The following is a 27,583-nucleotide window of genomic DNA, read 5'->3' on the forward strand; positions in this document are numbered from 1 at the left end:
GCGCGCTGCCGGGGCGCCGGGCAGGTGGAGGCGGGGCCGCCGGCTCGGACGGGACGGGGCCGGGAACGGGGCGGGACAAGATGGCGCGGGGTCGGCGGCGGGAGGCAGCGGTAGCCTCCGCTTGAGAGCCCCCCCCCCCCTCCCCGGACGGCAGCGGCGGCGGTGGATGCGCCGGTGCGCCCGGCCGCCGCGGGGCCCGGCGCGATGGAGGGCGGCGAGCTGGGCGCGGAGAACATGGAGACCCTGACCGAGCTGGGAGACGAGCTCACCCTGGGGGACATCGACGGTGGGTGCCGTGAAAAGGAGGGAGCGGGGAGGGGGTGGCGCGCGGGCTCCCCACCCACGCACCCCATCCCCTTTATGCGGGTGGGTGCTGGCTGCGGGGGGATGGCGCGGGGCTTGCTGCCCGTGCGGAGCGGGGAGTGGGAGCGCAGGGTGTCCGCACCGGCGCGGCCCACGCAGATTCCCCCCCTGCTCCGCTCTTGTCCCCGTCGCGGGTGGGTCCCGGCGCGGCGCTCGGGGCGCGCCCGGCCTGGCGAGCGGCCACGCGTGTCACTCCCCCGCGTGGCGCCAGCAGCTCACGGCCCGCATCCTCCTTCCCGGGAAGCGCTTTTGAACGAGGCTGATGGGGCTGACCCACTCCGAGGGCTTTCGAGGCAGACAGCGTGGGAGTCCCCGACCCCTGCAGCCGCCAAGCCCTTTCCCCCACCCGTGGCCACCGCGGCACGGCAGGGGCTCGGAAGAAGTGATTCCCTCGCCTCTGCCCTCCTGCCTCAAACGGCCCTGCCTGGGGTTCCCCGTGATTGCTGGACCTGTGTTGTCACTCGTGCCTGTGGGAGAGGGCTGTGCCTCCTCACCTTCCTCTGCTCAAACAGGTGTAACTGCTTATTTTTCCTCTTCCCCCTCCCCAATATCATCCTGAAACTTCATCTTATTGATGCTGGAGCTTAGCGCCAGGAGAAAATCCCTATTATCCACCAAAATGCAGCAAAAAGGAAGTGCTTGCGTGTGACACCTTATTTAGCTGCTGAAAACCCGTGAAAAATGTGATTTCTCAAGGAGCTCTGTTGTAGGCTGGAGCCAGGGGCCGGGCTCAGCTCAGCTGTGACCCCTGTAAACAGAGCTGTGCTTTGGGTGGGGGCGATGTCTGAAGCATCTTCCTTGAGCAGCTGGGACAGAAAATGGAACCAGTGCTTTTAAATGTCTAATTGGGACTGGTTTGCAGTGTAGCTAGGGGCAACATTTATACCCTTTTTCCTTTTTCTACCCCTTTGCTAAACGTAGTGAGAGAAGCACTCGTGAAGTTGGCGGTGCAAAGCGAAGGTGGTGTTTGCTCTGGTTTAAGCACCACGTAACGACTTCTCGGGAGCCATACGGGAAACAGAGTCGAGTTCTGATAAACCCGGAGCTGGCTCTGAACCACGGCGTGCCTGGGGAGGTGTGATTCAGAGTAATGAGTAACTCAGGAAAATGAGCTTCACCTTCCTCCCTGGCTCCTGGAGTGGATTTTCCTGGCGGGGTGTGGGGGGAGGTACAGCCTGCTGGGTTGTTTCCTTTTTGTGCTCCACTGTGGCTTAATCCCAGGGCTTGAAATTTTGCAAGGGTTTTGCTTTTGGGTTTTAAGCCGTCTCCTTGGCAGGTCTTGGCGTTCCTCTCCCCTTCAGGGCTGAGGGACCCTTGCTGCCTCCTCCACGGCTTTTAACTTTTGGCTGTGGAGGAGGACTGATGCTGGTCTGGCGGGTGTGCCGACTGCTCTGGGATGTCAGCACTTAATGGTTGTGCTCTAGGCCAGGGGGTCCTGGCACTGACACGAAGGCCTCCAGCTCTGCCTCCTGCCCTGGCACAAACTCTTCTGCCGGCTCCAGAGAGTGAGGTCTGGGTTGGTCGTAGAGGTGGAGTTCTATCTGTCAAGGCTGGGATCTGCAGTGCTTTCCGTTTCTCAAAGCACAGTGTCACAGGAGCGTGAGGGACAGCAGCCTCTGTGCAGGCTCAGCCATGGCCTGGGAGAAGCAGCTAAAGCCCAGCCCTGGTCCATCTGCCAGGTCTTTGGGCACTGAGCTAATGAAGGCAGCTGAAGCTCTTGGTGGGCTCGGTTTCACAGTACCTTGTTGACATTTTTCAGCAGTGGGCTGGGCTTAGATAGTTTGTTTCCTGCAGTACCACCTCACTCCGTGTTAGGGGCTGAGAACTCTTCAGTGCAGTGTGTGTGGGTGATCCAGTTGACGGCAGGTTTGTCACCCAGAGCTGTCCTCCGAAAGCAGCCGAGCTCTCTAACGCCTCACGTGGGTGCTTCCCCGGTCCTCTGTATCGCTGGAGGCGTTTTGGATGTTGCTGGTTTTCCTGCTCTTCATTTTTCTTGTGTTACGACTGGGAAAGCTCTTGGGCGCTTCAGAAGCGGTGGGTTTCATCCTCTGGCGATCTGATTCTTTCAAACTAGTCTTTAGACTTTTTGTGTGAGATACAGATGTGATTTTAACTTGTGAGAGCGAGAGTGGTTTGTTCAGTAAGATCTTAAATCTGCTGTGTTGAACACAACGTTCTTTAAAACACAGGACTTGAAATTTGGCTCTTAGGCAGGAATTTACTCTTCCAGGGCAAATCTTGTCAGACTTAACGTTTATTCCTCACTTGCTGTAGTGCTGTCTGATAACAAAATAGCAGTGCCATCCAAGAATGAGTTTGAGAAGTACGTGGTTGGGATTCTCAAGTTTATCATGTTAGGAGTTATTTGGGATAGCCTTAGCCACAGTTGATTGGAAGGTGGAAAGCTGCTTGATGTCCATGTTACGCAGAAGCATTCATCTTTACCAGAGCAAGGAGGGCTGTTTAATGTCTTGTGAAAGTTTACTGAGGCATTGCATAAAAATAATACATAAACATCTTTCATTGGTCCAGTTAAAAGTGGAGTCCCCATTTTGGTCCTGTTGGGCCCTGAGGATGACCACTGCTCTGTGCTGGGGGAACCATCCATCCCCACTTACTTATCAACAGGTTATCAGCAGGTCAGGAGGAGCATATCTACCACGCTCCAACAGGCTCAAGTTCTGAAGAGTTGTGGTTGGTGCTGGAACATGTGTAAGGCTGTGGAGGGGTTGCTGTCTGAAGGGAAGAAGAGCAATGTCACAGAAATATGGCGCAACATTAGTAGAAGGAGCGAGTTTGGACGGTGATCCCTTTGTTCTGTCTCAGGAGCATCAGGACAAGTGAATTGGATAACACGTGGGTGGCATTTTGGAGAAGCAAATGAGCTCTGGGACAGTTTCCACAGAAGCATTTAGTGAGACATTTGCTTCTTCCAACCCCCTTCATAAACCACAGGAGCATCATCCTTTGGGTTTGTGGATGAGAAAGCTGCTGGTGTAAGGAGCCCTTTGCTGTGTTTTTGGTCTGATAAAGCAGAAACCTATTTCCTGCTTTCTGGACCTGAATTTATTACTTGGTTATAAGCTCTCTGCTATGTTTATGGGTTCTCTCCCTCTTTTCCTACTTACAGAAAAAAACCACAACCCACCCGACAACAAACCCAAACCAAAATGGCACTTTGAGAAAGCTGTGGAGGAGCCATGGGCACATCCTGGGGTGGGGAATCACACAATCTTAAGGGTTGGAAGGGACCTCAAAAGATCATCTAGTCCAACCACCTGCCTGAGCAGGAGCTCCTAGAGTAGGTCACACAGGAACTTGTCCAGGTGGGTTTTGAGTGTCTCCAGAGAGGAGACTCCACAACCCATCTGGGCAGCCTGTGCCAGTGCTCCATAACCCTCACAGTGAATAAGTTGTTCCTTGTGTTTCTTTGGAACCTTTTGTGTTCCAGTTTATACCCATTGTCCCATGTCCTATCATTGGAAGGTTGTTTGACTCCTCATGCGACTGCCAACACGCATCGCAGATCAGGGGAAGCATTCAGGTAGCTTAGGGTGCATTATTGGATTACACTGGATTAGATGGAGGGAGGAGGAAGCTTCGCTAATGAACAGTGAGGGTTTTTTTTCTCTTGTGGGGGAGAGCTATAGCATTGCAGTAGCAGCCTCTTGATGTGGGCTGATAAAATCCTGGAGAAGGTGGGGTAGAGAGAAACTGCTGTGCAGTGATTGCAGTCAGGGGATAATTAGGCAAAAAAGCAGTGAAAAAAATAAAAGATATTCTGGTGGTTTAAACACTTGGGTGGATTTCTCCTGCTGCAGTTCCTTAAAGTGCTGTCTCCTTTGGTGTTTTTCCCCAGATTTCTGATATGCTTGAAAGTAAAACAAAGCTAAGATAAATTCTTATCCCATTTCTCCGTTTTCCAGATACTCAGTGGGGAAGGAGGGAGGCAGGTCTTGAAAGCACCCTGAAAGTTGTGTGGGAGAAGGATTAGTGCTGGAATTGCAGAGATCCTTGTTTTTTTCCTTCTGCAAGGTTTGGGCTGGAGCAGTGATGGAATGAGACTCTCATATCTCAGATACATGGCAGATGGCTTTAAGTCCCAGGCTAGAGGATCCAGGCACAGTCTAGGAAAGTGTTGTAGGAGAGTCTTGCCTTTCCCCATGAACAGCGTCAGTGATGCCTGTCTGCTGGACACCTCTCTGGAGATGTTAGATCGGAGTGGTATGTTCTTTGTAGGTTTTCAAGGACCCAGAGCTCCTTGTGTGCACACACATCGTCGTTTGAGTCCTCATGTAATCATAGACTCATAGAATGGCAGGGGTTGGAAGGGACCTCTAGACATCATCCAGTCCACCCCCTGTTAAAGCAGGTTCGCTTTGATCAGGTCACACAGGAACGTGTGCAGGCGGGTTTGGAAACCTCCAGAGCAGGAGACTCCAGACCCTTCCTGGGCAGCCTGTGCCAGGGCTCCCTCACCTGAACACCAAAGGAGTTTTCCCTTATGTTTAAGTGGAACTTTTGTTTTCCAGCTTATATCTGTTACTCGTTATCCTGTAACTGAGCACTACAGAAAAGTGCCGCCCCATCCTCCTGACATCCACCCTTTAGGTACTTAAGTGTTGATGAGGTTTCTCCCTCAGTCTTCTCCAGGCTGAACAGCCCCAGTTCCTGCAGCCTTTCCTCGTAAGAAGAACGCTCCAAAAAGATGTAACGGCAGGTGTCAAAGTGTATGGGCAAGAAGATGGCATTGACCGCACTTTCTTCTGTTTGACAGAGATGCTGCAGTTCGTCAGTAACCAGGCGGGAGACTTTCCAGACCTGTTTTCGGATCACTTGTGCAGCACCTTCCAGGGCAGTGGCAGCGGCGGGAGCAGCGGTGGGAGCCTGGAGCCGCCGGCGCAGCGGCCGTACAGCCAAGTGCAGCTGCAGCCCTTCCCGCCGGCCCCCGCCTCCCCCCAGCTCCAGAGCCTGCCGGCCAAAGCGCCGCAGGCAGCAACCCCAGCCCCGCCGCGCTCGGCCCCTCTCCTCCAGCCCCGGCCCCCGCTCCAGCCTCAGCTCCAGCAGCAGGCCGTGATGATTACACCCACCTTCAGCTCTGCTCCCCAGACCAGGATTATCCAACAGCCTGTGATCTATCAGAACGCGGCCACGAGTTTCCAAGGTAACATTTAAGGCGTTGGGGCTGTGGGCCTGCCTGATGCACTGAACACAGTTTCAGTCTCCAGAATCATCCTTGGCCACGACGAGCTTGACCGTCCTTTAGTTGCTGTGCTGCCCGTGGGATGTCTGTTCTCCTGCCTACGTGGCTTTGGAGTTGGGGGAGCATGGGAAGCTGTCCTAAATGAGATCTTCAGTCTTTTCTGGTGATGTTTGTTGTCTTGCTGCTCTCCTCTGTTACAGCCTTCCCTCCTATGGCTGTTGGGAGGCTCGAGAAAAGTACATCTAAAAAAATGTCTGACAAACTGTGTCTTCCCACTGATGGGTGCAGAAGGCAGATCCAGTCTCGAAGCTCCAGCCTGTCCCATGTGACAATCTGGCTTGGTGGCACTTTTTAAGTACCAAACTCTCGAGCGCAGTCCGTGCATTGAGAGGCAACCTTGTAGGGATGTTGTTATAACGGTTCCTTGGTGCATGGCAGTTGTCTCTATCTTCTTCAGCAGGTGTTGATTCTTGACAAGACAGACAGGCTCCTAGGGCCCGCCAAGACCAGTGGGAGTGGGCAAGTGCTAGCTTAGCTGTGCTGCGTAAGGTCCCTGAAGGAAGGGGTCCTATGCTAGCAGACCAAAGGGTTTTCAATGCTCTGTGCCTCCTGCGAGGCTGCCGCTCTCAGTGCAGCATCCTCTTGCAGGAGGCACCAAAGGAGCTGGAAGCTTCCCAAAGTGTGGGATGTGTTAGATGAACGCTGCCTACTGAGAAGCTCTGGGAAGAAGAGGAGTGAAGCCAGGAGTGTTTGCAGGCTTCGGAACAGGGATTTTTGTCTCTGGACTGTTCCTGACATCTCTTCTGCTTTTCAGTTCTCCAGCCTCAGGTGCAGAGCCTGGTGACGTCCTCACAGGTTCAGCCGGTGACCATCCAGCAGCAAGTGCAGACCGTGCAGGCCCAGCGAGTGCTAACGCAGGCAGCCAACGGCACCATCCAGACCTTAACACCAGCCACGGTCCAGACGGTTGCTGCACCACAGGTCCAGCAAGTTCCAGTGAGTAAAAATGCAGAGCCATGCAGGGACCCAGCAGAAGAAGTTGCTTCTGCGGGTCTGGTGTCCTGGATTGCCGGAGGAAAGGTGGCAAAGCTTGTAGTGGTCCTGGCTAGGATTGCTTTTGCACAAACATTTTGATGGGTGAGAGGTGTATGTAGCCAACCTGTGTTCCAGAAGCATGTTGCTTTGTGCTGGTCTTGCGTGAGAGTCTCTGTTGTGAGCTGTGACGTGAATTCAAGTAGTGGGCCATGTTCAGAAGCCATTTTCACTAAGATGCCTACATGGCTAAACTCAGTCTAAAATGGATTTTTGGTGCTACCAAACCAGATTGGAAACCTTACTTGAACAGCCTTTGACTTTTGCCTCTTTCTTTGCAAATTTACCACCTCTATCATGTGGATCAAGGATCAGCTGACACTGGAATATTTTCTTCCCAATCTTCTGCCACAGTTTATTTGATCTTTTTGCTGCTACGGTGCCATGTGATTTTCTTTTTTGAGTTTAAAACATACATAGGAGTGAAAAAGTCTTGTGTGTCTTTGTGTGAGGTGAAAATGTTTATGGCTAGGATGCATTTCCAATAAGGCAGAGCTGCTCTCGTTCACTTGTACTGTGCCACCTGTAGTGCTTTCTGCATTTGAGAGCTGACAAGGTACTTGAAAAATAAGAGCAAACTGTGTTATGGCAAAATAACCTGCAGTTGGTTTTGATCTGTTTGATGTTCTTGATATAGATTCCTTTCAGTGAAGTTGGAGGGAGGGAAAGCTAACTGCAGGTACTTGCTGAAGCAGGCCATCCTTGTGTTAGACTGAGTAATCAACCAGTTAATGTAGACAGCTAATTATGGGTATAATTGGAGAGGGGCAGGGAGCTTTTCCATCAGCTTTTTTGTGGTTTTAACATACTTATTTACTTGAATACTTACTACATACTTAAATACTCCTGGTGACTGATTTGAAAACCAATGTCCTGGTGATTCCTCTGCTCCCCTCCCTCCAGGGCTATTTGAACTGTGTCATGGCCAGAGTTTGCACTGGGAGCCCACAAAACCCATCCAGGTGATGCAGTGTGCAAGGGGACAGAGATACCCATTGTGTTCTTTTGCCATCCACTGAGATGTAAAGTTACAGCTGTGTCATCACCTCTGGCTACTGAAAGCAGCTGAGAAGTATATGCCTGCTCTCCCCTTCACCCCTCACTCTTTCCACCCTAGGTTCTGGTCCAACCTCAGATCATAAAAACGGACTCCCTTGTCCTGACAACGCTGAAAGCAGATGGTAATCCTGTTATGGCCGCGGTGCAGAACCCAGCGCTGACAGCGCTCACTGCTCCCATTCAGACCACAGCTCTCCAGGTACCCAATAGATGTTGTTCTTCCTTCTCTCTGTCTCTCTCCTCACTGATACCCTTTCCTCTTAATGCAAGGAAGAAATTTGGGCTTCTGTAATCTGCAGTGGTGCAAACGGGAGGGATTTTGAGGGCTGCCCTAGACAAGTCTAGGGTGAGTAATACCATTTTTCTGCCAAGGCTAAACACACAGATTGTAGCTTTTTTGGCAGCTTCCCATGGCCAGTAAGCAAAGGCCAAGGGCACGTTTCTGTTTATCTTTCTCTGGTATTACAAGGAGAGGAACATGACCTAAATATTCCATCCATTTTTTTAACCCCTGGAAGATACTTGAAAGCTACCTCACTCGGAACACCTGCAGAACTTTCTTGCTCCCTTCAGTTGTGTCTAATGCTGTCTGCGCCAAACTAGGGACACACGATACTTTTCACACATTGATTGTGAAAACTAGTTAAGCTACTTCTCAGAGGGTGAAAACTAGTAAAGCTACTTCTCAGAGGGTGTTTGAAGCAAGGATTTGGTATAATCATTGGAGATGGCAGCTCTGCTTCATGGCCTCCACTTCTTATCAACACCGAGAAGCATTTGTTGCGGTCTTGTACATTCTGAACAGATATCTCTGTTCCAGTGTTTACCAAGGGAGATAAACTTGCAAGTCCAGATTTAAGTTTTGACTTCTTTTGTGTAGGACAGTAGGCTTGTTTCAGCCAACCTGAAATCTTCAATTAACCAGCTTGATTTTAGGTGACGTTTTCACATAGAGGTGAGGCTTATGCAGCCGTGACTGTCAGAGATACGATCTGTAAAGCAGTTTGAACACGTGGAAATTAGCCAAGGAAAACTGTAGAGCTTCAGTTCACTTATTTGTCATGTTCCAGCTTGAAATGTAACAAAATTAATTTCTAATATCCCAATTGGAAGCTTATTTCAGAGTGAAGATTGTTCTTGAGGTTGCTCACGGGTAGTTTATTCTCTTTTATGTTGTTCCATCTTGTGACAGAAATAACTCTTCCTCTGTGTAACCACTTCCCTGATCCTTGGTGTGCTGTAGAGAGCGCATGTACCCTTCTCAGTCTGGGTTAGGCAGACTAAACTTTCCTTACTGCAGCTGTGGCGGTGGTAGAGTCTCCATCCCTGTAGCTGTTTAAAAGCCACATAGATGAGATGCTGAGTGAGATGGGTGATTGGTGGGCTTGGCAGTGTGAGATTAGTGGTTGGACTCGATGACCTTTAGAGGTCTTTACTGACGAAAACAATTCTATGATAGGCCCCTCTGTACAACTCCTCTGGTGGGACTCATCGTCATGTTTCACACAGTGTGTGCTGCTTCAGTTTGGCATATATCATCTGTCTTACACCTAGATGTGCAAGTTTGAGCTTTTCACACCAGTGCCTCGATTCCTCATCTTAAGGCATTTTAGTAAAGTTGTGGCTCTTCTTTTTTTTCCCCATTAAATCCAACTCAAATCATCTGCATTGCTGAAGCCAAGGTCTGTTTTTTTTCTGTAGTTGGGTCCTTTCTAACATTGCTGTTAGCGATTTGGAAGTGGCGTTGTCTTGTTGCTGGTTGATGACTTTATTTGTGGACAGAAAAGGTGGATTTGGACCCTTGGCATGTAAGGATTGTAGGAGTAAGGAGGGAGCCACAGTCCCTTTCTCTTTTTAGTGAAGGAAGAGAGCATGGCATTGACAGAAGAGTGGTGATGCTTTTGGAGAACAAAAGATGTTCTTGCTCTCCACAGTGACCAGTGTGGGAGGCAGAGTGGCAGATTTTTCTTGTGCTGCCATACCAATGTTCCTGCCAGCTCAGGAAGATGGGAATAAATTGGCACATGTCTTCTTTTCTGAGCTGTACAAACTTTTCCTCATTCTTCTTTTGTTTACTTCTTTTTCCATTAAACTTTATCTACATCGGCTGATGACTTGTTACGCATGGTCTTTGTAGACCCTTGTTGGGAGCAATGGGACCATTTTGACCACAATGCCAGTGATGGTGGGACAAGAAAAGGTGCCTATCAAACAGGTCCCTGGGGGTGTCAAGCAACCAGAAGCACCTAAAGAAGGAGAGAGGAGAACAACTCACAACATCATTGAAAAGCGTTACCGGTCGTCCATAAATGACAAGATCATTGAGCTGAAGGACCTTGTCATGGGGACAGATGCCAAGGTAAAGATGTGGACTAAGAGCAAATCTGGTGTCATGAATACTTTGTCTTCAGGTGCTCTTTGCTCTACCAAATGGAGCAGCTGGGTACACTCAGCTGTTAGCAGTATGCACATGTGCACTGGGATAAGACTGGTGAGAACCACTTGTGTGATGGAAAGCTTTGAGGATTGCATTCAGGAAGGGTCACCTGTAAAATGTTTATCTTACTATGCTAGTGTACTGTTTCTTCCAAATAAGCTGTACCTTGTGCATTTGTTCTTTTGATAGGCGTAACCTAAATAAGCCCTGTAGGTAGAGTATCGAACTGGATGTTTTGATAACTCTGCCAGACCAGGGGTTGCTTAATTTAAGTTTACTTTTCTGTGTGGCTGCAGTAGGGACAAGGGTTTACAGAGGTTCCCAATTTGTTTCCTTTAGATATTGAGTTGTAAAAACTCCTACTGCTTGCTCAAATATTAGAAGCTTTCTCACACCATGTTTTCAGGATTGTCCTGTTCATGCTGGCAGAGCAGGGAGTAGTGTCCTTGATACCTTGTATGGCCTCTGCACAAATACATGCGCTAGTGGAGTCACCTTTATTGCTGAGTAGAACTGGAAGCTTATGTTGTAATAACATTGGTAATGTGAAGTGGCTTCATAGTACTTCAGGCTTGTGTTTACAAGCTGAACTTGTCAGCCGCAGCTGGAAACAAATGTTTTCGTGGGGATGGCCAAGGGGGTGAGGCGAGGAGAGAACCACTTATCTCCAACAATGAGTGATGGTTAACAAGCAACAGCTTGTTCCATCCCAGAAGATAGCCACTTCATTTTGAAACTACGCTACTTTCAAAGGACTGTTTCTGTCTGAAGCCTGGAATGTGAGCTCTACTGTAATTTGGATGTCACTCCATTGTGCTAATTTTATAAGATCTTAGAGAGACCCTAGTCTTTACCTGTCTTTCTGAGACTTTGCCCAGAGTGTGCCCCACTGTTTCTTTGCAGCTGCTGAGTGGTCCTTTACACCCTTTTCTTTACATCACCACACAATCCAAAGGCTTGTGGTATCCCTACAAGCAGAGGTGACACTTTGTCACTCTTCATATAAACTGCTTCCTGTATATCTCCGTTCCTTGCAGATGCACAAGTCGGGAGTCCTGAGAAAAGCCATTGATTACATTAAATACCTGCAGCAGGCCAACCATAAACTGAGGCAGGAGAATATGGTTCTGAAGCTGGCTAACCAAAAAAACAGTAAGTTGTGGAGGCTGCGTGGGAAGGAGGGGTCAGGCAACACGAGCACAGGGTGTCTTGTGCAGTTTCTTATCCCCGACAGAGGTTGCATCGGTGGTGGCCAGTGTTAGTCCAGGTGACAGGGCCAACCTGGCAACACTGGCAGCACGTGGGATTGAGGAATTTGTATATAATGTACTCTTGATTTTTGCAGAGCTGTTGAAGGGCATTGACCTAAGCAGTCTGGTTGACAACGATGTGGATTTGAAGATAGATGACTTCAACCAGAATGTGCTGCTGATGTCTCCTCCAGCCTCTGACTCGGGATCCCAGGCTGGCTTCTCTCCCTATTCCATTGATTCAGAGCCAGGAAGCCCACTCCTTGATGATGCAAAGGTATTTGTGACTTTGCTTGTCAAATTCAAGGCACGTGCTTCGTGGATGCATGAGGGCCAGAGTGGAGCCAGCAGGTGTCTGCAAGTAGATCTGTAGGGCTCAGAGATCCTTTGTAAAGAGGAGGAAGGTGCATGGGTGTGTTTTATCCTTTTGTAAGTGATTTGAGACTTGCTTCCTGAGCTGTACTATCTGAGCCATACCTTAGCAGCTAGAAAGCCTGTACTTAGCCTTCAGCCCCTGTGGTGTCTCTGTGAACTCAAAGTGCGTGTTTGTGACCTAAAGAGTCCCGAAGGCTTTCTGGGGATGTATGTGTCCAGTGAGTAAAGAGGGAAAACGTGGAACTGGGTGGTGGCATCAGCTGTGGTTAATGAGACAGTAAGCAACCACGATAACAGAAAGCTGTTAGCTGTCTTCAGCTGACAGATTAGTTTTGTGGCTATCACAGAACAGGTGAGTCTTCTGGGACAGGGCAGCAAAGGTTAATCCTGGCCTAAACCAGGGATCCAGTTAATGATAACTGAATTGGGAGCAATAGGAAGGTGGAGGTACTCAAATACTTCAGCCTTATCTTACTAAGCTAGGGAAAACTCCACCAGAGTTCTTGCTGATCTTAAAAGCAACTTTTTAAAGTGTATTCTGTTTCCCTTCCTTCCCTACCCCTCCCTTGGCATGTTTTAGTTCTATGGAATAGCAAACATGGTTTTTTTCTCCCTTTCCTTTTCTCCTTGTTCCTATTCCTTTGAAGGTTAAAGATGAGCCTGACTCACCTCCTGTGGCCCTTGGTATGGTGGATCGCTCTCGAATCCTCCTCTGTGCTCTCACGTTCCTTTGCCTTTCCTTCAATCCTCTGACATCCCTCCTGGACGCCCGAGGAACCCCAGAGTCCGACAGCCTGGTGCGCCACGGCTCTGGCAGGAACGTGCTGACCATTGAGTCAGGTAACCAGCTGCAGTAGTTTGGACTAGGGAAAGTGGCCAAGCTTACATGGTTTCCCTGAAGACCAGCTGTGAGGGCAGCAGGTCACGAGGTGGGCTGTCCATGTGATTTGGTAGGATGGTTTTGTGTGTTCAGGGAGTCCCATGACCTTTGCTTAATGGCTGGGGAGGGGCAGCAACTGCAGGGCTGGGCATAGGAGCAGAACCAGCTGAGAGGGCTTGAACACAGTTCCAGTTTGCATCCACATCCAGCGTTCTTCTTGCACAAAACCAGCTGTTACTCAGCATGGTGAGGTAGAGGGGGCACCCTGGGCTCTTGGGATAGACCTGTTCACATTATGTTTGTTCTTGAAGTAACTGACTGATTGATGTGAAGTAATAATAAAGTAATAGGTGAGGAATTACTGCAGAAACACTCTTGCTTATGGGGTCTTGCAGCTGAGCTTGCTGAATGCGTTTATCCCACGACGTTACTCATTTAGAGTATAGGAGCATAGGGGAGGGCAGGGAATTCTGTAGGTATGCTGGCATTTCCCTGACTGGTAAATATACTTCCTTGCTGTTGCTTCAGAAACTTAAAACCAGGAAATGAGGCTGAAGTATTCAGTACCTGTGGGTGTACCTGGTAGAAAAACCAGAATACAAGGTGCTGTGGGAAAACTAGTTGCTTCCTCACTTTTTTATAAATGTCTGTTGTGAAAATAACTGTTTTTATTTGTTTGGGAATGTTGTGGCTTGGGGTTTGGATGAAGAGCTGTTGATACAGGTGTTTGCTGATAAAAATGCAGTCTTTGCATGAGCTGATACAACACGTGGCAAGCGTAGCAAGACGTCCTTCTGGGTCTGTGCTCATCCTGTCGGCGGCCAGATTAACTTCTAAAACTTTCCTTTCGGGATGTCCATTGCAGATGCAGGTGGTTGGTTTGGCTGGATGATGCCCACGCTGATCCTGTGGCTCGTGAATGGAGTGATTGTGCTGAGCGTGTTCATAAAGCTGCTTGTGCACGGAGAGCCAGTGACTCGGCTGCACTCGAGGTCATCGGTCACGTTCTGGAGGCACCGCAAGCAAGCGGACCTGGATCTTGCACGGGTAAAGTTGGCTTGTCTCGGAGGGGCTGGGAGTAAATGTGGCCTAGTGAGGCGGTGGCTCAGCGCTTGCTAGAGTATGATATTCCTCCAGTGAGTCTGATTTCCCAGAAGCTGGCACTAGGCTGTTTTGAACAGATTGCTGTCCTCACCTCAATCTATATTAGTGAGGCGTGGACGTCAGCGTTGGAAGAGGCTCCTGTCTTCTGTCCTTGTTCCTCTCTGCCGCATCTTGTAGCCTTCTTTGGCAGCAAGGTCTTGGGTTTTGTTCAGAATCTGGTCTCACCTGTGTCTGTCTGCTGTCCTCCAGCCTCTTGGAAGTCTTCTCCATTGCTGGCTTTTGATAAGTTGACCTTGAAACTTCCACGTTGTTTGGGAAGGCAGGAAGTTCCTTCCACCTAACGCCACGGGCGGTGCGGGATCACAGCCACGTGTAGGGCCAGATTTGAAGCTGGTGTAAATTGCCTTTGTGTTTACCAGGGCTACGTTGACTTCCCTCAGCTAAAGATCTTGCTTGTGCATCAGTTTGTCTCGCTCCCTGCGCCAGGGAGGTCCCACAGCGTCTCTGTGACAGTCGCTGACCCTTTTGTGCTGTGATTTGCAGGGGGATTTTGCCGCAGCCGCATCAAACCTGCAGACCTGCCTGTCGGTCCTCGGCCGGGCGCTGCCGGCTTCCCGCCTGGACTTGGCCTGCAGCCTGTCCTGGAACGTGATCCGCTACAGCCTGCAGAAGCTGGCACTGGTGAGATGGCTGCTGAAGAGGACTTCTCACCAGTGGCGGGCGCGGGAGGCCACCGCAGGCTCTGAGGACGAGGCCAAGACCAGCGCTCGGGATGCGGCTTTGGCCTATCACAAACTCCATCAGCTCCACATTACAGGTAGGAGCGGAGCTGGTAGAGCAGCTGTCCTGGTTTTGCCCATCGAGGAGATTCAGAGCTGATCGTGGGGATGCAGGGAGAGCACTATGGCCTCCCTCCTCTGGGAGGGCTGCTGTAGGAAAGTAGCGTGACAGATTTCAGGAGCCATTGACTAAACCACGACAGACTTATGCAATAGAAGAGCTGAAAGAATGGCTGAAGCAACATCAGTGTCTCAGGTTACGTGTTCCTGAGAATCGTAGAATGTTAGGGATTGGAAAGGACCTTTAGAGATCATCCAGTCTAACTCCCCTGCAGGGTCACCTAGATCAGGTCTCATAGGAACATGTCCAAGTAGATCTTGAAGACCTCCAAGGAAGGATACTCCACACCCTTCCTGGGCAGCCTGTGCCAAGTCTCCATCACTCTCACAGTGAAATAGTTTTTTCTTATGTTTAAATGGAACTTTTTGTGTCCCAACTTCATCCCATTGCCCCTTGTCCTGTTGCTAGATACCATTGAAAAAAGGGATGCCCTAACCTCCTGACACCCACCCTTTAGATATTTGTAAATATCAATAAGATCCCTCCAAAACTTTAAAAAAATAGAATATTTTTGCCAGCAGAAGATAGTATATTCTTATCTAATTAAAAATACAGTCTAATTAAAAATGAGTCTGTGGGGATGGCTCGGATTTTTTTCCAAGCTGCAGTTGATTGAGCCCGGTCACTTTTTGCTGCTGTCAAGGGCTTGTTTTATACCTATCACTTGGGAACATGGTGTGGAAGCAAGGACTGGGGTTAGTTGCTGGAAGAATTTAGATTTCTCAAGCTGTATAGAGCTCTGATTGCCAGTTGGTGTTGATATGCTTTGAAAACCTGTGTGTGTGCACGTGCATTAAGGAAGCGCTTGAGTGTTCCTTGTGAATCGTTTTGGCAGTTTCCTTGGCAAAGCAATTCACAGTGTTAATAGGCTCCGAGCATATCAGAAACCCAGGCTAAACTTCCTTCTGCCTAATCTTGCTCTGTGAATTGCAGCCACACCACCAGGGATAAGTACTTGTCTGTGTAGGTACAGGTGTGAGCTGCAAAGGAGTTCAGTTTGGAGATAGTGGTGGACATAGTGAGGCAAGATTTGTCAGTGATTCTTATCCCAACTGGTTTAGCTATACAGTGCATTCTTGCAGAAGTCAAGCTGTAAATATCAGCCTTGGTATTTGTGGAGGAAAGACCTGGTTACGGTTGTTCTGTTGCCTGAATGCGAAGTAGGCATGTGATGTTGTAACCTTCTCATGTCAACAGGTTCTCATTGTCTCTGTAGGACAGTAGCCCTGCAAATCACTGTAGTATTCAGTAGCTGATACTACTGCATTAGAAGTTAATGCTTTTCTTTTCCCTCCTGGTGCAGGTAAACTTCCCTCCAGCTCGGCTTACTCGGGCTTGCACATGGCCCTGTGTGCTGTGAATCTGGCCGAGTGTGCAGAAGAGAAGATCCCGCCCAGCACTATGGCAGAAATCCACCTGACAGCCGCCGTTGGCTTGAAAACCCGCTGTGGGGGCAAGCTTGGCTTCCTGGCGGTGAGTTGTCATCTCCTCTCCCACCACACCTCCAAGCAGAGCTCTAGGAAGGCCTCCAAGCAGGCATTGCCTTAGCTCAGGGCGTCTGCTAGCACTGCAATTACAATATGGCCTGCAATTACGATACAAACTGTAATTATGATACAACCTTTGTCCTCGGTGATGTACCTCTTACCTTGGATGCTGTTCTCTCAATCTTGGCCCCTCCTTTCACCAGAGCTACTTTCTAAGCCAGGCCCAAAGCCTGTGCAGCTCGGAGCGGAGTGCCATCCCTGACTCCTTGCGTTGGCTGTGCCACCCCCTGGGACAGAAGTTTTTTGTGGAGCGAAGCTGGACGGTGAAGTCTGCTGCGAAGGAGAGCCTGTACTGCACCCAAAGGAACCCTGGTGAGAACCTGCTTGGGGTCTTTGTGGGCGAGGGGGGCTGGGGAGCCAAGGTAGGTCTCCTCAGCCTGCAGGAGTTGCCTTATCTTCCCTTTGTGTACTGCACTGTGTCATCCTACTTGTGTCTTTGTGGATGTGGCCCTGAATGTCTAGGGGGTGATTTTGAGGTGGTCAAGATTTATTCTCCACCAGAGCAGCATTTCACCGAGTGGCTGAAGTACCAGAGGGCTGTTTGACCAAGGGCTGCAGCTTTGCAAGTGGATTAAAGGGTTAAAAAGGCCCTGAAAACTTAGTCTTTAGAAATCTTTGCGTTAGTTCCTGAAGAATTTCCCTCTACGTCTCTTCCTCTTGCTTCTGCTTTCTGTTTCTTTGTTTTGGTTGTGTCAGGAGGTAACTGTTGCTGTATACAAAGTGAAGTGGTTTGGGTTTTTGGTCTTCCTCTGTAGCGGATCCCATTGCACAAGTTCATCAGGCGTTTTGTGAGAACCTGCTAGAGCGAGCGGTGGATTCACTTGTGAAGCCTCAGACCAGCAGAGAGGCAGCAGGGCAAGAGGAGGAGGAGCCCTGGTAAGTTTGGGGGTTGCTCTGAGGAACTGCTGGCTGCAGCTGCAGGCTCTGAGGCAGAGCTCATAACCGTTCACTGAGCGCTCTGGGGCAGATTGGGTAATTCATCTTCGTTAAAGACTTGAACTGATAATGCAAGTGTGATCACCACAGCTTATTAGAAGGGTGAGCTCAGCCTCTTCCTATTAAAGCCTCTGAAGTCCAAGGTGAACCTGAGAGTTTGTGGTGTTGACTGGTATGGGACTTCTTGATTCCTGGGTTAGATGGATGACCATCCAACTCTGTTCCATTTCTCTGCTGTGAGAAAGTGTAATGTTTAGGAGCACTAAAATTAGTGTTCACCTACCACTTCTGTAGACTGGAACCAGTGTCCAGGGCCGTGCAAGCATGAAGGTCTGGGATGTCAGAGAGTGACCCCACCGGGTCGCTGCCGTATGCATGAGTGTTCTCTTAAGTGTCACGTTTACTAGCAGTGAAAAGTCAAGTTGACCTGTGACAAGAAGGGGAGAGATGGTGTTGGCTGAAATTGACATTACCTCTAAGCTCAGGTACCAAATGAAAGGGTTCAAAATGTGGGAACAGGGTGGCTTTTTGTACTGAACCATGTTCAGCTGTTTCCTGGACTCTGTGAGAAGCAGAGCCTCAGCCTTTGCCAGCAATCTTGCACTGTTCCTGGCTGATCTCCAGGTATGCTGATGCCAGGCAAACACTGGCTAAATTTATAATGAGCTCTGCAAAGATCCTGTCCCCAAAAAGTGTGGGTAAAAGCCTCAAACAATGGGGAAGGTTAACCCATTGTAATTAACCCAGGTTCTGTTTCTGGGGAAAAAAAATGGCTAAATGTGCAATATTCTCCCTACACAATCTCATGTCTGTTTTCTAGCATCAATGCAGAGAACGTGCAGTAGTTCCATCTCATTGTTTGCACAATACAAATGCTTGTGATCAGAGGCTGCTGTTGATGATGAGAGAAGGAAGCAGGATTTGTGTAGGTGAGGTGGATTGTCAGGATACTTGCAGGAGTCCTGTCCTCTCACGTGAAGGACCGGCGAGCCTTTTTATCCCTCTCTAGGGTCAGGAGCTCAAGATCTTCCTCTGTTGCATGTCTCAGAAAGTTAGATCATTGCCACATGTGCTACTTTCCCTGACCCATACAGTGAATGCGTTGTCACTTGCATTCATATTTGCATATATGCAAGGAGTCACTTACAGAAATGTAGTTCAGGCTGTGTTGGAGGCAGTGATTGAAAAGGAGCTGTAATTGCCTTGTCACACACATCAGGTCTTGTCAGCAGATTTGGGTTGCCAGAGGGGAAGCTGGTGGCTTCTGTGTAGTATTTGTAGAATTTGGGGTGCTGACTTAAATGCTAATGTAGATTTTTTTTCTCACTCTTAAGTATGTATTACATACATTTCAGCTGGAAAAGACCTCTAAGATCACCAAGTCCTACCACTCACCTCACACTGCCAAGCCCACCACTAACCCATGTCCCTCAGCACCTCATCTACATGGCTTTACAATATCTCCAGAGATGGGGACTCCACCACCTCCCTGGGCAGCCTGTTCCAATGCTTAACAACCCTCTGGGTGAAAACATTCCCAATCTCCAGTCTAAGTCTCTCCAGGTGCAACCTGAGCCTGTTTCCCCTTGTCCTGTCATTCATTACTCGGGAGAAGATGAGCGACTCTCACCTCACTACAACCTCCTTTCAGGTAGTTGTAGAGAGTGATCATGTCTTAATCTGCTTCTTAGTCCCTTTCCATGAGAGTGGTACTACTTTTTTCAAGGACTTAAATACAACTCGGTCCCCTCTCCTTGAACTGGAGAGCAAATGCCTGTGACACACAGCCTACAGTAAGTTCCAGCATCTCTGTAGTTGAGGTGAGAGGGCTGAGGTCAACTCCACTTCTGTACCTGTCTCCTTGCAAGAGGAGAAGTAAGGCTATTCCTCACTGAATAGCCCTGTTTAGGGAGGTCTCTTAAGCCCATCAGTGTTGTGTTAACTTGCAGAGCTTGAACTTTCCGCCAGGTTAATGGGTCAACGTTGCTTGAAAATGCCTCAAGTGATGAGAGATGCCTTTGGGCTCTGGTATCTCCTGTTTGACAGCATAGCAAAGTTCTGCCTTGCTTCTCATTTCAGTGAGTTCTCCAGTGCCATGGAGTACCTCAAATTGCTCAACTCTTTCTTGGACTCGATGGGAAGTGGAGCCCCACCATTTGCCAGCAATTCTGTACTCAAGTCTGCCCTGGGTAAGTCCAGAAGAACCGACCTCTCCCTGGCTTGTGGGAACTACCAGTAAGCCACGTTCCTTCTCTCCCCACCACCTCTCATGCTCTAGGCAAGGAGAAATGCAGTCCTTGGAGCGAGCCCTGATTGCTGAGCAGCACACCGCAGTGTGAGATGGCAGCTCAGACTGGAAGGAAGGTGGTTGGGAAGGCTCCTAAATTGGGCTGTGTGGTGTGATGCTGGGTGCCCAGGTGCAGCTGCTGTTGTTTGTATTACTGGGCACATTCTTCACCCAAGAGCTTGCTCCTGGCACTACGCAGCGAGAGGAAGAGTGTAGTGTATAAATCAGCACAGCAGTGTTGCAGTTCAGATACATGAAGGTTTGGGGTGTTTTTTCCTCACTTAGTTGCCTATTGGACCAAATACAGGTTGGCTTCACTTTCACAGCAACTGTCATGTATATTCCTCAGTCTCCAGAGACCTGCAAGCTCTGGGCATGTGTTTGGAGGTGCTTGGTTAGGTTCCCTGTTGTCCCATTAAATATACACCGGGAGTGGTAGAGCCCTGCTGAGCTGTGTGCTCATCTGGACTTGGCTGTTACCAGGCTGCTGGAGTATTTCTCTGGCTTGCTGCTGGTACAGACAGCAGCTGGCAACTCACTGGGATGCTGCTGGAGCTTTAGACACAGTAACTGTGCTGTATCTACAAGGTGCAGAGCAAATGTAGAAGGAAAACTAGATATCCTTTTCTAGAGACTGTTGTTTTTAGTATAAAGAGGAGTATATATTTGGGTTAATATTGTAATGAGTTTTAAAAGCAGGTCAGAGTAGCAGAGCATATGTCCTGTGGCCCTAAGTAGGCTTTGGGACCAGGTGGATCGTGGAGTCTCTTTCTCTGGAGACATTCAAAACCCTCCTGGATGAGTTCCTGTGTGACCTACTCTAGGTGGTCCTGCTCTGGCAGGGGGAGTTGGACTACATGATCTTTCGAGGTCCCTCCCAACCGTTAGGATTCTGTGATTCTGTGAGAGGTTGTTAAATAATGGAGGAAAGTATATAGGGAACCTGATTTACTGGCTTGATGGTGCTTAGTGCCAGGGCAGAGCAGATGCAAGTGGAGTGATTATTTTAGGGTGGTGAGTGGAGATCTTTGCTGGAAAGGAAGTCAACAGATTTCTAGACAAGTAGACAGGGTAAGTTATATGTTGACAAGATGCAAATGTGGCATCCAAAACTCTGTTTGCAGGTAGATGTAAGGTGTTTGCCTGCTGGCAAGCTCCTCCCATGTCCCTGCAGTGCACTCCGGCATTTCCCCATGTGGCCACCTTCCCATGGGGTTGGTTTGGGCCTGTTGGCGTCAATCTCAGTGGAAGGCGCTGACGAGAGCACATGAGGCCTGCCTGCTCCTCCGTGGCAGGAGGGACTGGGTGTCCTCTCTGGGGCTGTAGCTTCTGGTTCTGTCCCGCAGGCCCCGATGTGGTGTGCAGGTGGTGGTCGGCAGCAGTGGCCATGGCGATCAGCTGGCTCAGAGGGGACGATGCAGCTGTCAGGTCCCATTTTGCGGAAGTGGAGCGCATGCCGAAATCCCTGGAGATGTCAGAGTGAGTAGGCCTTGTGCACCCTTCAAACCTCTTCTCCTAAATAGGGGTGTGGCTCTTCTCCTAATGTTCTCCTGCGGGCCTGCCCTCCCTGTAATCCAGAGTCTCGCTCCTCTTGCGCTCTGGCACACGATAACACAAAGTGGGAAAGCGCTCAGCGGTTCACGTGTAGGTCAAGCTTGCAGACTGATGGCAGAGCTGTGAGCTGAAAGTGTCAGAATTGCTTCTTCAGGGGATGTCTTTTGGCTTTGTTTAACGGCACAGCCTTCCACCTTCCAAAATCAAACAACAGAGATCGTCTGCTAACTGAAAGACTGGTGTCACTATCTTGGTTCTTTTTCACTAAAGCATCTTTGCCAGCTTCTTTCCGTCCCTCTATGCAGTCTGTGTAGTTGAGAAGCAACTTCCATCTTTTTTCTGTCTGATAAATAACAATATCTCTGCTCTTAAGAGATGGAAAGGTAAAAGCTGTGGCCTGAGCTCAGGTCCTGGGGCTGAGCATGGCATGGTGCTGCTTGGTAGTGTGGGAGCATGAAATAGTATTGCTTGAAAGCAACGCTCTCTTTCCCTTTCAGGAATGCCCTGGTGAAAGCCACCTTCTACGTGTGTAAAGCCATGCAGACTTCACTGTCTGGAAAGGCAGATGGACAGCAGAGCTCCTTGGGTCACTGTGAGAGAGCCAGCAGTCACTTATGGAACAGCCTCAACATGAGCAGTGGCATCTCCAGCACTGTCCTCAGCAACGTAAGAGCTATAAGCCCTGGGATAACACGTAGTTTCTCTTGGTTGTAAGGTTGATCTTACCACGGGTGTATCTGCATTCTCCATCTTGTGTCTCACAGGAGTAGAGGGGAAACTTCCTCCCTTTCCTTGCAAAGGGCATTGACATCTTTCTGCCTCTGCTGTATGAAGGAGCAGAGCTGCACGTACATCATTATTTCCCCAGGCATGGTCTCAGCCATCTGAGCTCTCGCTCCTCTCTTGCCAGTAGCTATCACCCCTCTCTGGTGTGCTTTGACCACTTAGATGCTTTCTGTGGACCAAATTAAATCTCCATCCTCCAAATGAAGTTGCTGATACCTGTAAACCACGACCTCATTAAGTCAAGCCTGCTCTGTTTCAGGCAGCACTCACAAACATTTGAACCCTCTACAGCAAAAGTGGGACTGTGCCCTGCTATTCCTGAGCGTGTGTGGGGCTTGTTTCTCTTCTTTCCAGAATTACCTAAAGCTGGAGCTGCCCTTCATGGTATATGGGACAGAGCTCTGGTCCCTTCTGTCGCTCCTGGGTGGCAGCTGTAGTGCATTGTAGTTGCATTGCATGTTGTGGCAGTGACTGTGCAATGTTTCTGCAGTGCAGTACAGAAGCACTCTCCGCTTCGGCAGCGCAGGTAGAGTCCCCGGAGAACAACCAGGCCAGCGTGCGGTACCGCAGGGCAGCAGCGCGTGGGGAAAGGGACTGTGGCAAGAATGCCTCTTTCCCCCCCTCCCCTCTGGAGATAGCAAGGCTGTCTTTGCTGTTTCCCACTACTTAGTGTCACATTTGGGCAGCAAAGCCTTTGCAGAAAGCAGAGATGTTGCTGAGGCACATCCAGACATGGTCAACGAAGCTGCTGAAGGGTCTGAAGCACAGATCTGACGAGGAGCAGCTGAGGGAGCTGGGAGTATTTAGCCTGGAGAAAAGGAGGCTGAGGGGAGAAAATGATCACTCTCAACAGATACCTGAAAGGAGGTTGTGGTGAAGGTGGGGTTGGTCTCCCAAGTGGTGAGTGATAGGACAAGAGAAAATGGGCTCAAGTTGTGCCAGGGGAGGTTTAGATTGGAGATTAGGAAGAACTTTGTCACTGAGGAGGTTGTCAGACACTGGCCCAGGCTGCCCAGGGAGGTGGTGGAGTCCCCATCCCTGGCGATGTTTAAAAGCTGTGTAGCTGAAGTGCTGAGGGACATGGTTCAGTGTTGGGCTTGGTAGTGTGTGTGGGGGGGTGGACTCGATCTTACAGGTCTTTTCCAACCAAACAATTCTATGATTCAATGGAGCAGTATCCCCTTGGCACATCTTGTCTGGGGTGGGGTTGGAGTCAGTCTTGTTGGCCCTCCCAGAGGGTAACATCTGCTCCTTGGGCACAGCCTGGCCTGTGTTCCTTAGTCTCAGCGCCAGGCCCCAGAGTTGCCTCTTGGGCAAAAGGCAATGTCTCGCTCCCTTGGGTGCCTCGTGGTGGGGCGAGTTGTCTGAGAGGGCCGGCAGCACCCGAGGTGGGCGGGAGGTGCAGCGGCTGCCCTTGTGTGGGCCGCGTCGGCGGCCGCGTAGCAAACGGCCCGTTACCTGCCTTGACGGGTTGTGTTAATCAGCGTGTGTGTCCGGGCCTCCTGGCTCTTGCAGATGATCCAGCTGCTCGCCTGTGACTTGCTGCTCTCTCTCCGCACCAGCCTGTGGCAGAAGCAGGCGAACGCCAGCCAGACGCTGGGTGAGACGTACCACGCCTCGGCCCCCGAGCTGACGGGCTTCCAGCGGGACCTCGGCAGCCTGCGCAAGCTGGCCCACGGCTTCCGGCCCGCCTACCGCAAGGTGACCGCCTCCCTCCTCACCCCCACCTTGGCTCCAACTCTTCCTTGCAGGGGGTTGACAGGGAAGCTGCAGCCCTTGGGAACGTGGGGTGTGCATGGGGTTTGAGCGATTTGGACACCTGGGGTGGGATGATCTGCTACCAGCAGCCTCCACGTTTGGTGGGTGGCGAGTGGACTCTCTTGGGAGTCTGATGAGTGTGGGGAGGTTTTAGTGCCTTAGTTTCTGCCAAGAAAACCATTGGCACGTCTGTGTTTCTAAGCTCAAACCATGGCATCCTATCCCATTAAGTGGCTTCAGACTGGATCAATCTCTCCAGGGACAGGCTTCCTTGGCCTCTGCAGGTAGCTGGAGGGTCAGATGCCTTCTGCACCTGTAGAGCACCAGCTGCTTCTCTGGAGGTTCCCTCCCACTACCCTTTTCTATTCATCTAGTGCTAAGCCTCTGTAGAGGAAAATGTGATCAAATACTTGGAGAGTTGTTCTGGTACTGTCCAAACTGGATTTCTAAGTTCAGTGCTGCACTAGCAGCCTGGGGTGAGATGCCCACCTAGTGCCAAGGTGTGTTCTCCCATTTGCTGCCTCGTTCCCTGCTCTCATTCCTCCCCCTTTCCAGGCCACTCACAGTTACGTGTCAAAAGCTCTTTTTCCCCCCCACCTCTTCACAGTTGCCCTGACCTGCAAATTCCCCAGAGACAGGTGGGAACATCAGGGAGGAACAGGGAAATGGGTCTCTGTTGCTGTCAAGGTGTCAGTGCTCCGCTCTTGAAATGTGTCAACGGAGGGATGACACGAGTTCAGCTGCAGCGTCACCCCCATGCCAGCCACTTCTCACACCCCCCCTTATCCTGCCTTCCCTTCCAGGTCTTCCTGCATGAGGCTACGGTGCGCCTGATGGCGGGTGCCAGCCCTACCCGCACCCACCAGCTTCTGGAGCACAGCCTGAGGCGACGCACACCCCAGAGCAGCAAACAAGGTCTGTCCTGGGGCCCAGGCAGCTGGCTGCTGCCTGTGGGGCTGGGAGGGACGGGGTGGCACTCGGACAAGGTCAAAGGTGGCATGACTGCAGCTTGTAGCATCTTCCCCATGCCTGAGGCTCGAGATAACGAGCTCCTGTCAGCCTGTGGCACATGATGATGCTTCTGCCACGCTCTCTACAAGCCAGCTAAAGTGAGCTGCCAGCCCTGAGCTGGAGGTGTTGGCCAACAGGCTGGCGGACATTTACCTTCTTACAGCCATGCATGCACAAAACTTGTCTGGCTGGTGTTTGGGGTGGTCAGTGTGAAGGCAGAGGCTGGCCATGCTAAAGGGAGGAGTCAGGAGATGTGCTGCTGGTTTTTAAGTCCTTCGAGAGTTTAAGGGGCAGATCTGTGTGCTGGTGCTGGGATGAGCCCTGGGAAGCAACGTGGAAGGGAGCTGGCTCTGTAGAAGATGGAATTGCCAGTCCCTACCCAACTCCACCTCTGTGAGCTTAAGGGAGCAGCTTGGTGGTCCGCAGGGTGCCCCTCACTCTCTGCACAGCCGGGAGGTGCCAGACAGAGATGCCCCACTCTGTGATGCCAGTGCCCACGTTGCGGGGATTTTGTCATGCAGGTGGTAGCTTTAGCTTCATCGTGAGCTTTCCCTCTCCTCTTTATGCGTAGGTGAGCTGGACACCCTGCCAGGCCAGCGAGAGCGAGCCACAGCCATCCTGTTGGCCTGCCGCCACCTGCCCCTTTCCTTCCTCTCCTCGCCGGGCCAGCGAGCAGTCCTGCTGGCCGAGGCCGCCCGCACGCTGGAGAAGGTGGGGGACAAGCGCTCCTGTAACGACTGCCAGCAGATGATCGTCAAGCTGAGCGGGGGCACGGCCCTCGCCGCCTCCTAACACCGGTCTGGGGCCGAACCCCAGCCTGGACTTCCCTTCTGGAGCTTAAACAAACCCCACAGTGCTAGGCTAGGGCTGTGCTGGTGGGATGGCGATGGGCTGGGGGAGGGAGGGGTTTGGTTTGGGTTTGTGGTTGGTTTGTTTCTTTACCTTGCCCCGCAGGTTTAGCTTTATTAGCCCCCTTGCTTGTTCTCAGGCGCTACAGCAGGAATCTGTCGTTGTTTTTGCGACTGTGCCTGGGGCTGTTGGGAAGTGCTGCCCCAACCCAGAGCCCCTCCCCTTCCCCATCCCTGTTGAGGGGAGAAGCTCACGAGCCCAAGGCATAGAGAAGAGGCACATGCTGTTTCTGTCCTCAGGGGCATCTTTGTTCCCTTCCCAAACACCTCTGTGGAAAGAAACCTTTGGGGAGGGCAGAGGTTCTGCTCAAGCCTTGCCCCACGGGGCCGCTGGGGTCTGGGGCTGTTCTGGAGAGAGAGGGGGAAGGCGCCAGCTTTCCTTGAGCTGCGTATCAGGAAACTGAAGCCCCTCACCCCATCCCTCCCCAGTTTAGAGGTGCTCTGGGAGTATCACTTGGGGCCAGTACTGCCTGGCAAATTTCTCTACCTTTTTTATACAGGTTTTTTTATAGGAGTGTTTGTGGCTTTACAGAAAAAAAACAAAACCCTGTAGGAAACAATGCAGCAGATTTCCCTTCCTCTCCACTTTGTGCGTCTCCTTCCTGTGATAGCTGCCTCTGGTTTTTTGGCAAGGAGCTGGCTTTGTGGCAGCCTACAGCTCTTAGAAGGCACCTGGCGGCGTCCCTGGTCGTCTAGTGCTAGATGGCGGCAGAGGTGGACATGCAGCACCCTGCGCTCGGCATGAAGGGTGAACGCTGCTCTGGTGCCTTTCCATTGATGCAGAAACGATTTTTAGAATCACTTCTTTTTAGATTTTACTCAGCTCCCAGTCCTGGAACTTTGTCTTCAGGTGTTTATCTTTCGCTTCTCCAACTGCTCGACAGCTCCTGAGGAGGTCCTGCTCCAGGGTGTGGGTCTCCCAGCTCTGTTACCGGCGCTGGTCAGAGCGCTCTGACTCACAGGTGTTGGATTGACTGTGGTTTTCCAAGAGAAGACGGGGAGGTGGGTTGGGGATGGGGAGGGAATGGTTTGCCCTCCTTTCTCTCTGCCTTTCCTGTTGCATCTCTCCAAAGAAGTGCAAAGCAGTTGCCATCTCAGACGTGCAGATGTGGAAAGCAGCCTCTGGCAGGTGGGCATGGCTGGTTCCCCCCTCTTTGGGGAGTAGCTGGTGGGTGCCCAGCTGCAGTGGCTGCAGCATGTGCTTCTCACCCCACTGCCAAGCTGAGGGGGATATCCCTTGCTTCCCTGTGTGGGCAGTTGGAGGAGAGCTCGTCCTTTGGTGGGGATAAAGCTGCTCTTGCCTGTCTTCGGTCAGTGTAGGGGATGCTCTGGTGGCAGCCACTTTGAGCAAGTATCCTAAGTGTGCAGAAGAGCTTTGAGCTCGGGGCACGTTTTGATCGCCCAGCCCAAGTGTCCCTGGTTTTGGAGGTGGATCACATCCCCCCCCACTTCTTTTCCTCTTAAGTGGCTCTCGCACCATCTTCCTGGTTGTGGGGTTTTCCTAAAATGCAGAAACTCCTTTCCTGTGGCAGCCCCTCGAGTGATGTCGCATTTCCCCGGATCTGCATCCGACACAGGGGAAGTTTTGTGCTTTATTGAGAGGAAGCAGGACTTTTGGGAGAAGGGAGATGCTGAAGGAGGCTTCACTTTGTCACTAACAGTGGGCCGAGTGCTGGGAGATGGGCTGTAGGGAGTGGGCTGGGAAGCTGCTGGGTAGAAGCCCCTGTAGCTGATGGCATGACTTGTGAGAAGGTCATAGCACTGCTGGTGCTTCTCTCCCCTCCGGAGCGAGGACTCTGCCCTGTTTTTTCTACACCATTGATAAATTTGCTGCCCACCTGTCCTTACAACCTTTTTTATGTGTGTGTGTGTGTATATACTGTAACTTTTTTGTCCGTGGGTGGGAGGAAATTGTTTTAACGGATTATGTGAAGAAAGTTTTTATTTATCCACGTGGAATTCAAGAGGAGGGATGCTTTGTGATACAAGATGCAACTGGTGGTGGGGAGGTTCCCTGGGGGACATATCTGCTGTTTGAAAACCCTGTTCCAGGGCTCTAGAGCATCTGTTACCTAATAAAGATGAACGTTACCACCACCTCCTGCCCTGCCCTCTTTCTCCTAGCCCTCTTCC

The 27,583-nt window shown here is 50.7% G+C and overlaps 1 protein-coding gene across 1 annotated transcript; it reads left to right on the forward strand.

The window, feature by feature from the left end:
* The first annotated feature begins 62 nt into the window (after positions 1-62).
* SREBF2 (sterol regulatory element binding transcription factor 2) lies at positions 63-27,547 on the forward strand. The gene is made up of 19 exons (XM_062013431.1): positions 63-286; positions 5,141-5,527; positions 6,381-6,562; positions 7,776-7,916; positions 9,855-10,076; positions 11,192-11,306; positions 11,500-11,681; positions 12,427-12,619; positions 13,525-13,706; positions 14,307-14,580; positions 15,967-16,136; positions 16,354-16,522; positions 16,966-17,086; positions 19,226-19,335; positions 20,780-20,912; positions 21,485-21,653; positions 23,289-23,474; positions 24,335-24,446; positions 25,114-27,547. Exons 1-19 carry the CDS (start codon positions 205-207, stop codon positions 25,332-25,334), a joined length of 3,351 nt encoding a protein of 1,116 aa, XP_061869415.1. The 5' UTR covers positions 63-204; the 3' UTR covers positions 25,335-27,547.
* The last annotated feature ends 36 nt before the right edge of the window (positions 27,548-27,583 follow it).

This window comes from Colius striatus, chromosome 1 (assembly GCF_028858725.1).
Source record: "Colius striatus isolate bColStr4 chromosome 1, bColStr4.1.hap1, whole genome shotgun sequence".
Taxonomy (NCBI): domain Eukaryota; kingdom Metazoa; phylum Chordata; class Aves; order Coliiformes; family Coliidae; genus Colius; species Colius striatus.

Coding starts and splice junctions, on each gene's coding strand:
- SREBF2 (XM_062013431.1), top strand. CDS start 205: ATGGAGGGCGGCGAGCTGGGCGCGGAGAACATGGAGACCCTGACCGAG. Junction 5,528..6,380: donor CGCGGCCACGAGTTTCCAAG/GTAACATTTAAG, acceptor TCTGCTTTTCAG/TTCTCCAGCCTCAGGTGCAG. Junction 11,682..12,426: donor CACTCCTTGATGATGCAAAG/GTATTTGTGACT, acceptor ATTCCTTTGAAG/GTTAAAGATGAGCCTGACTC.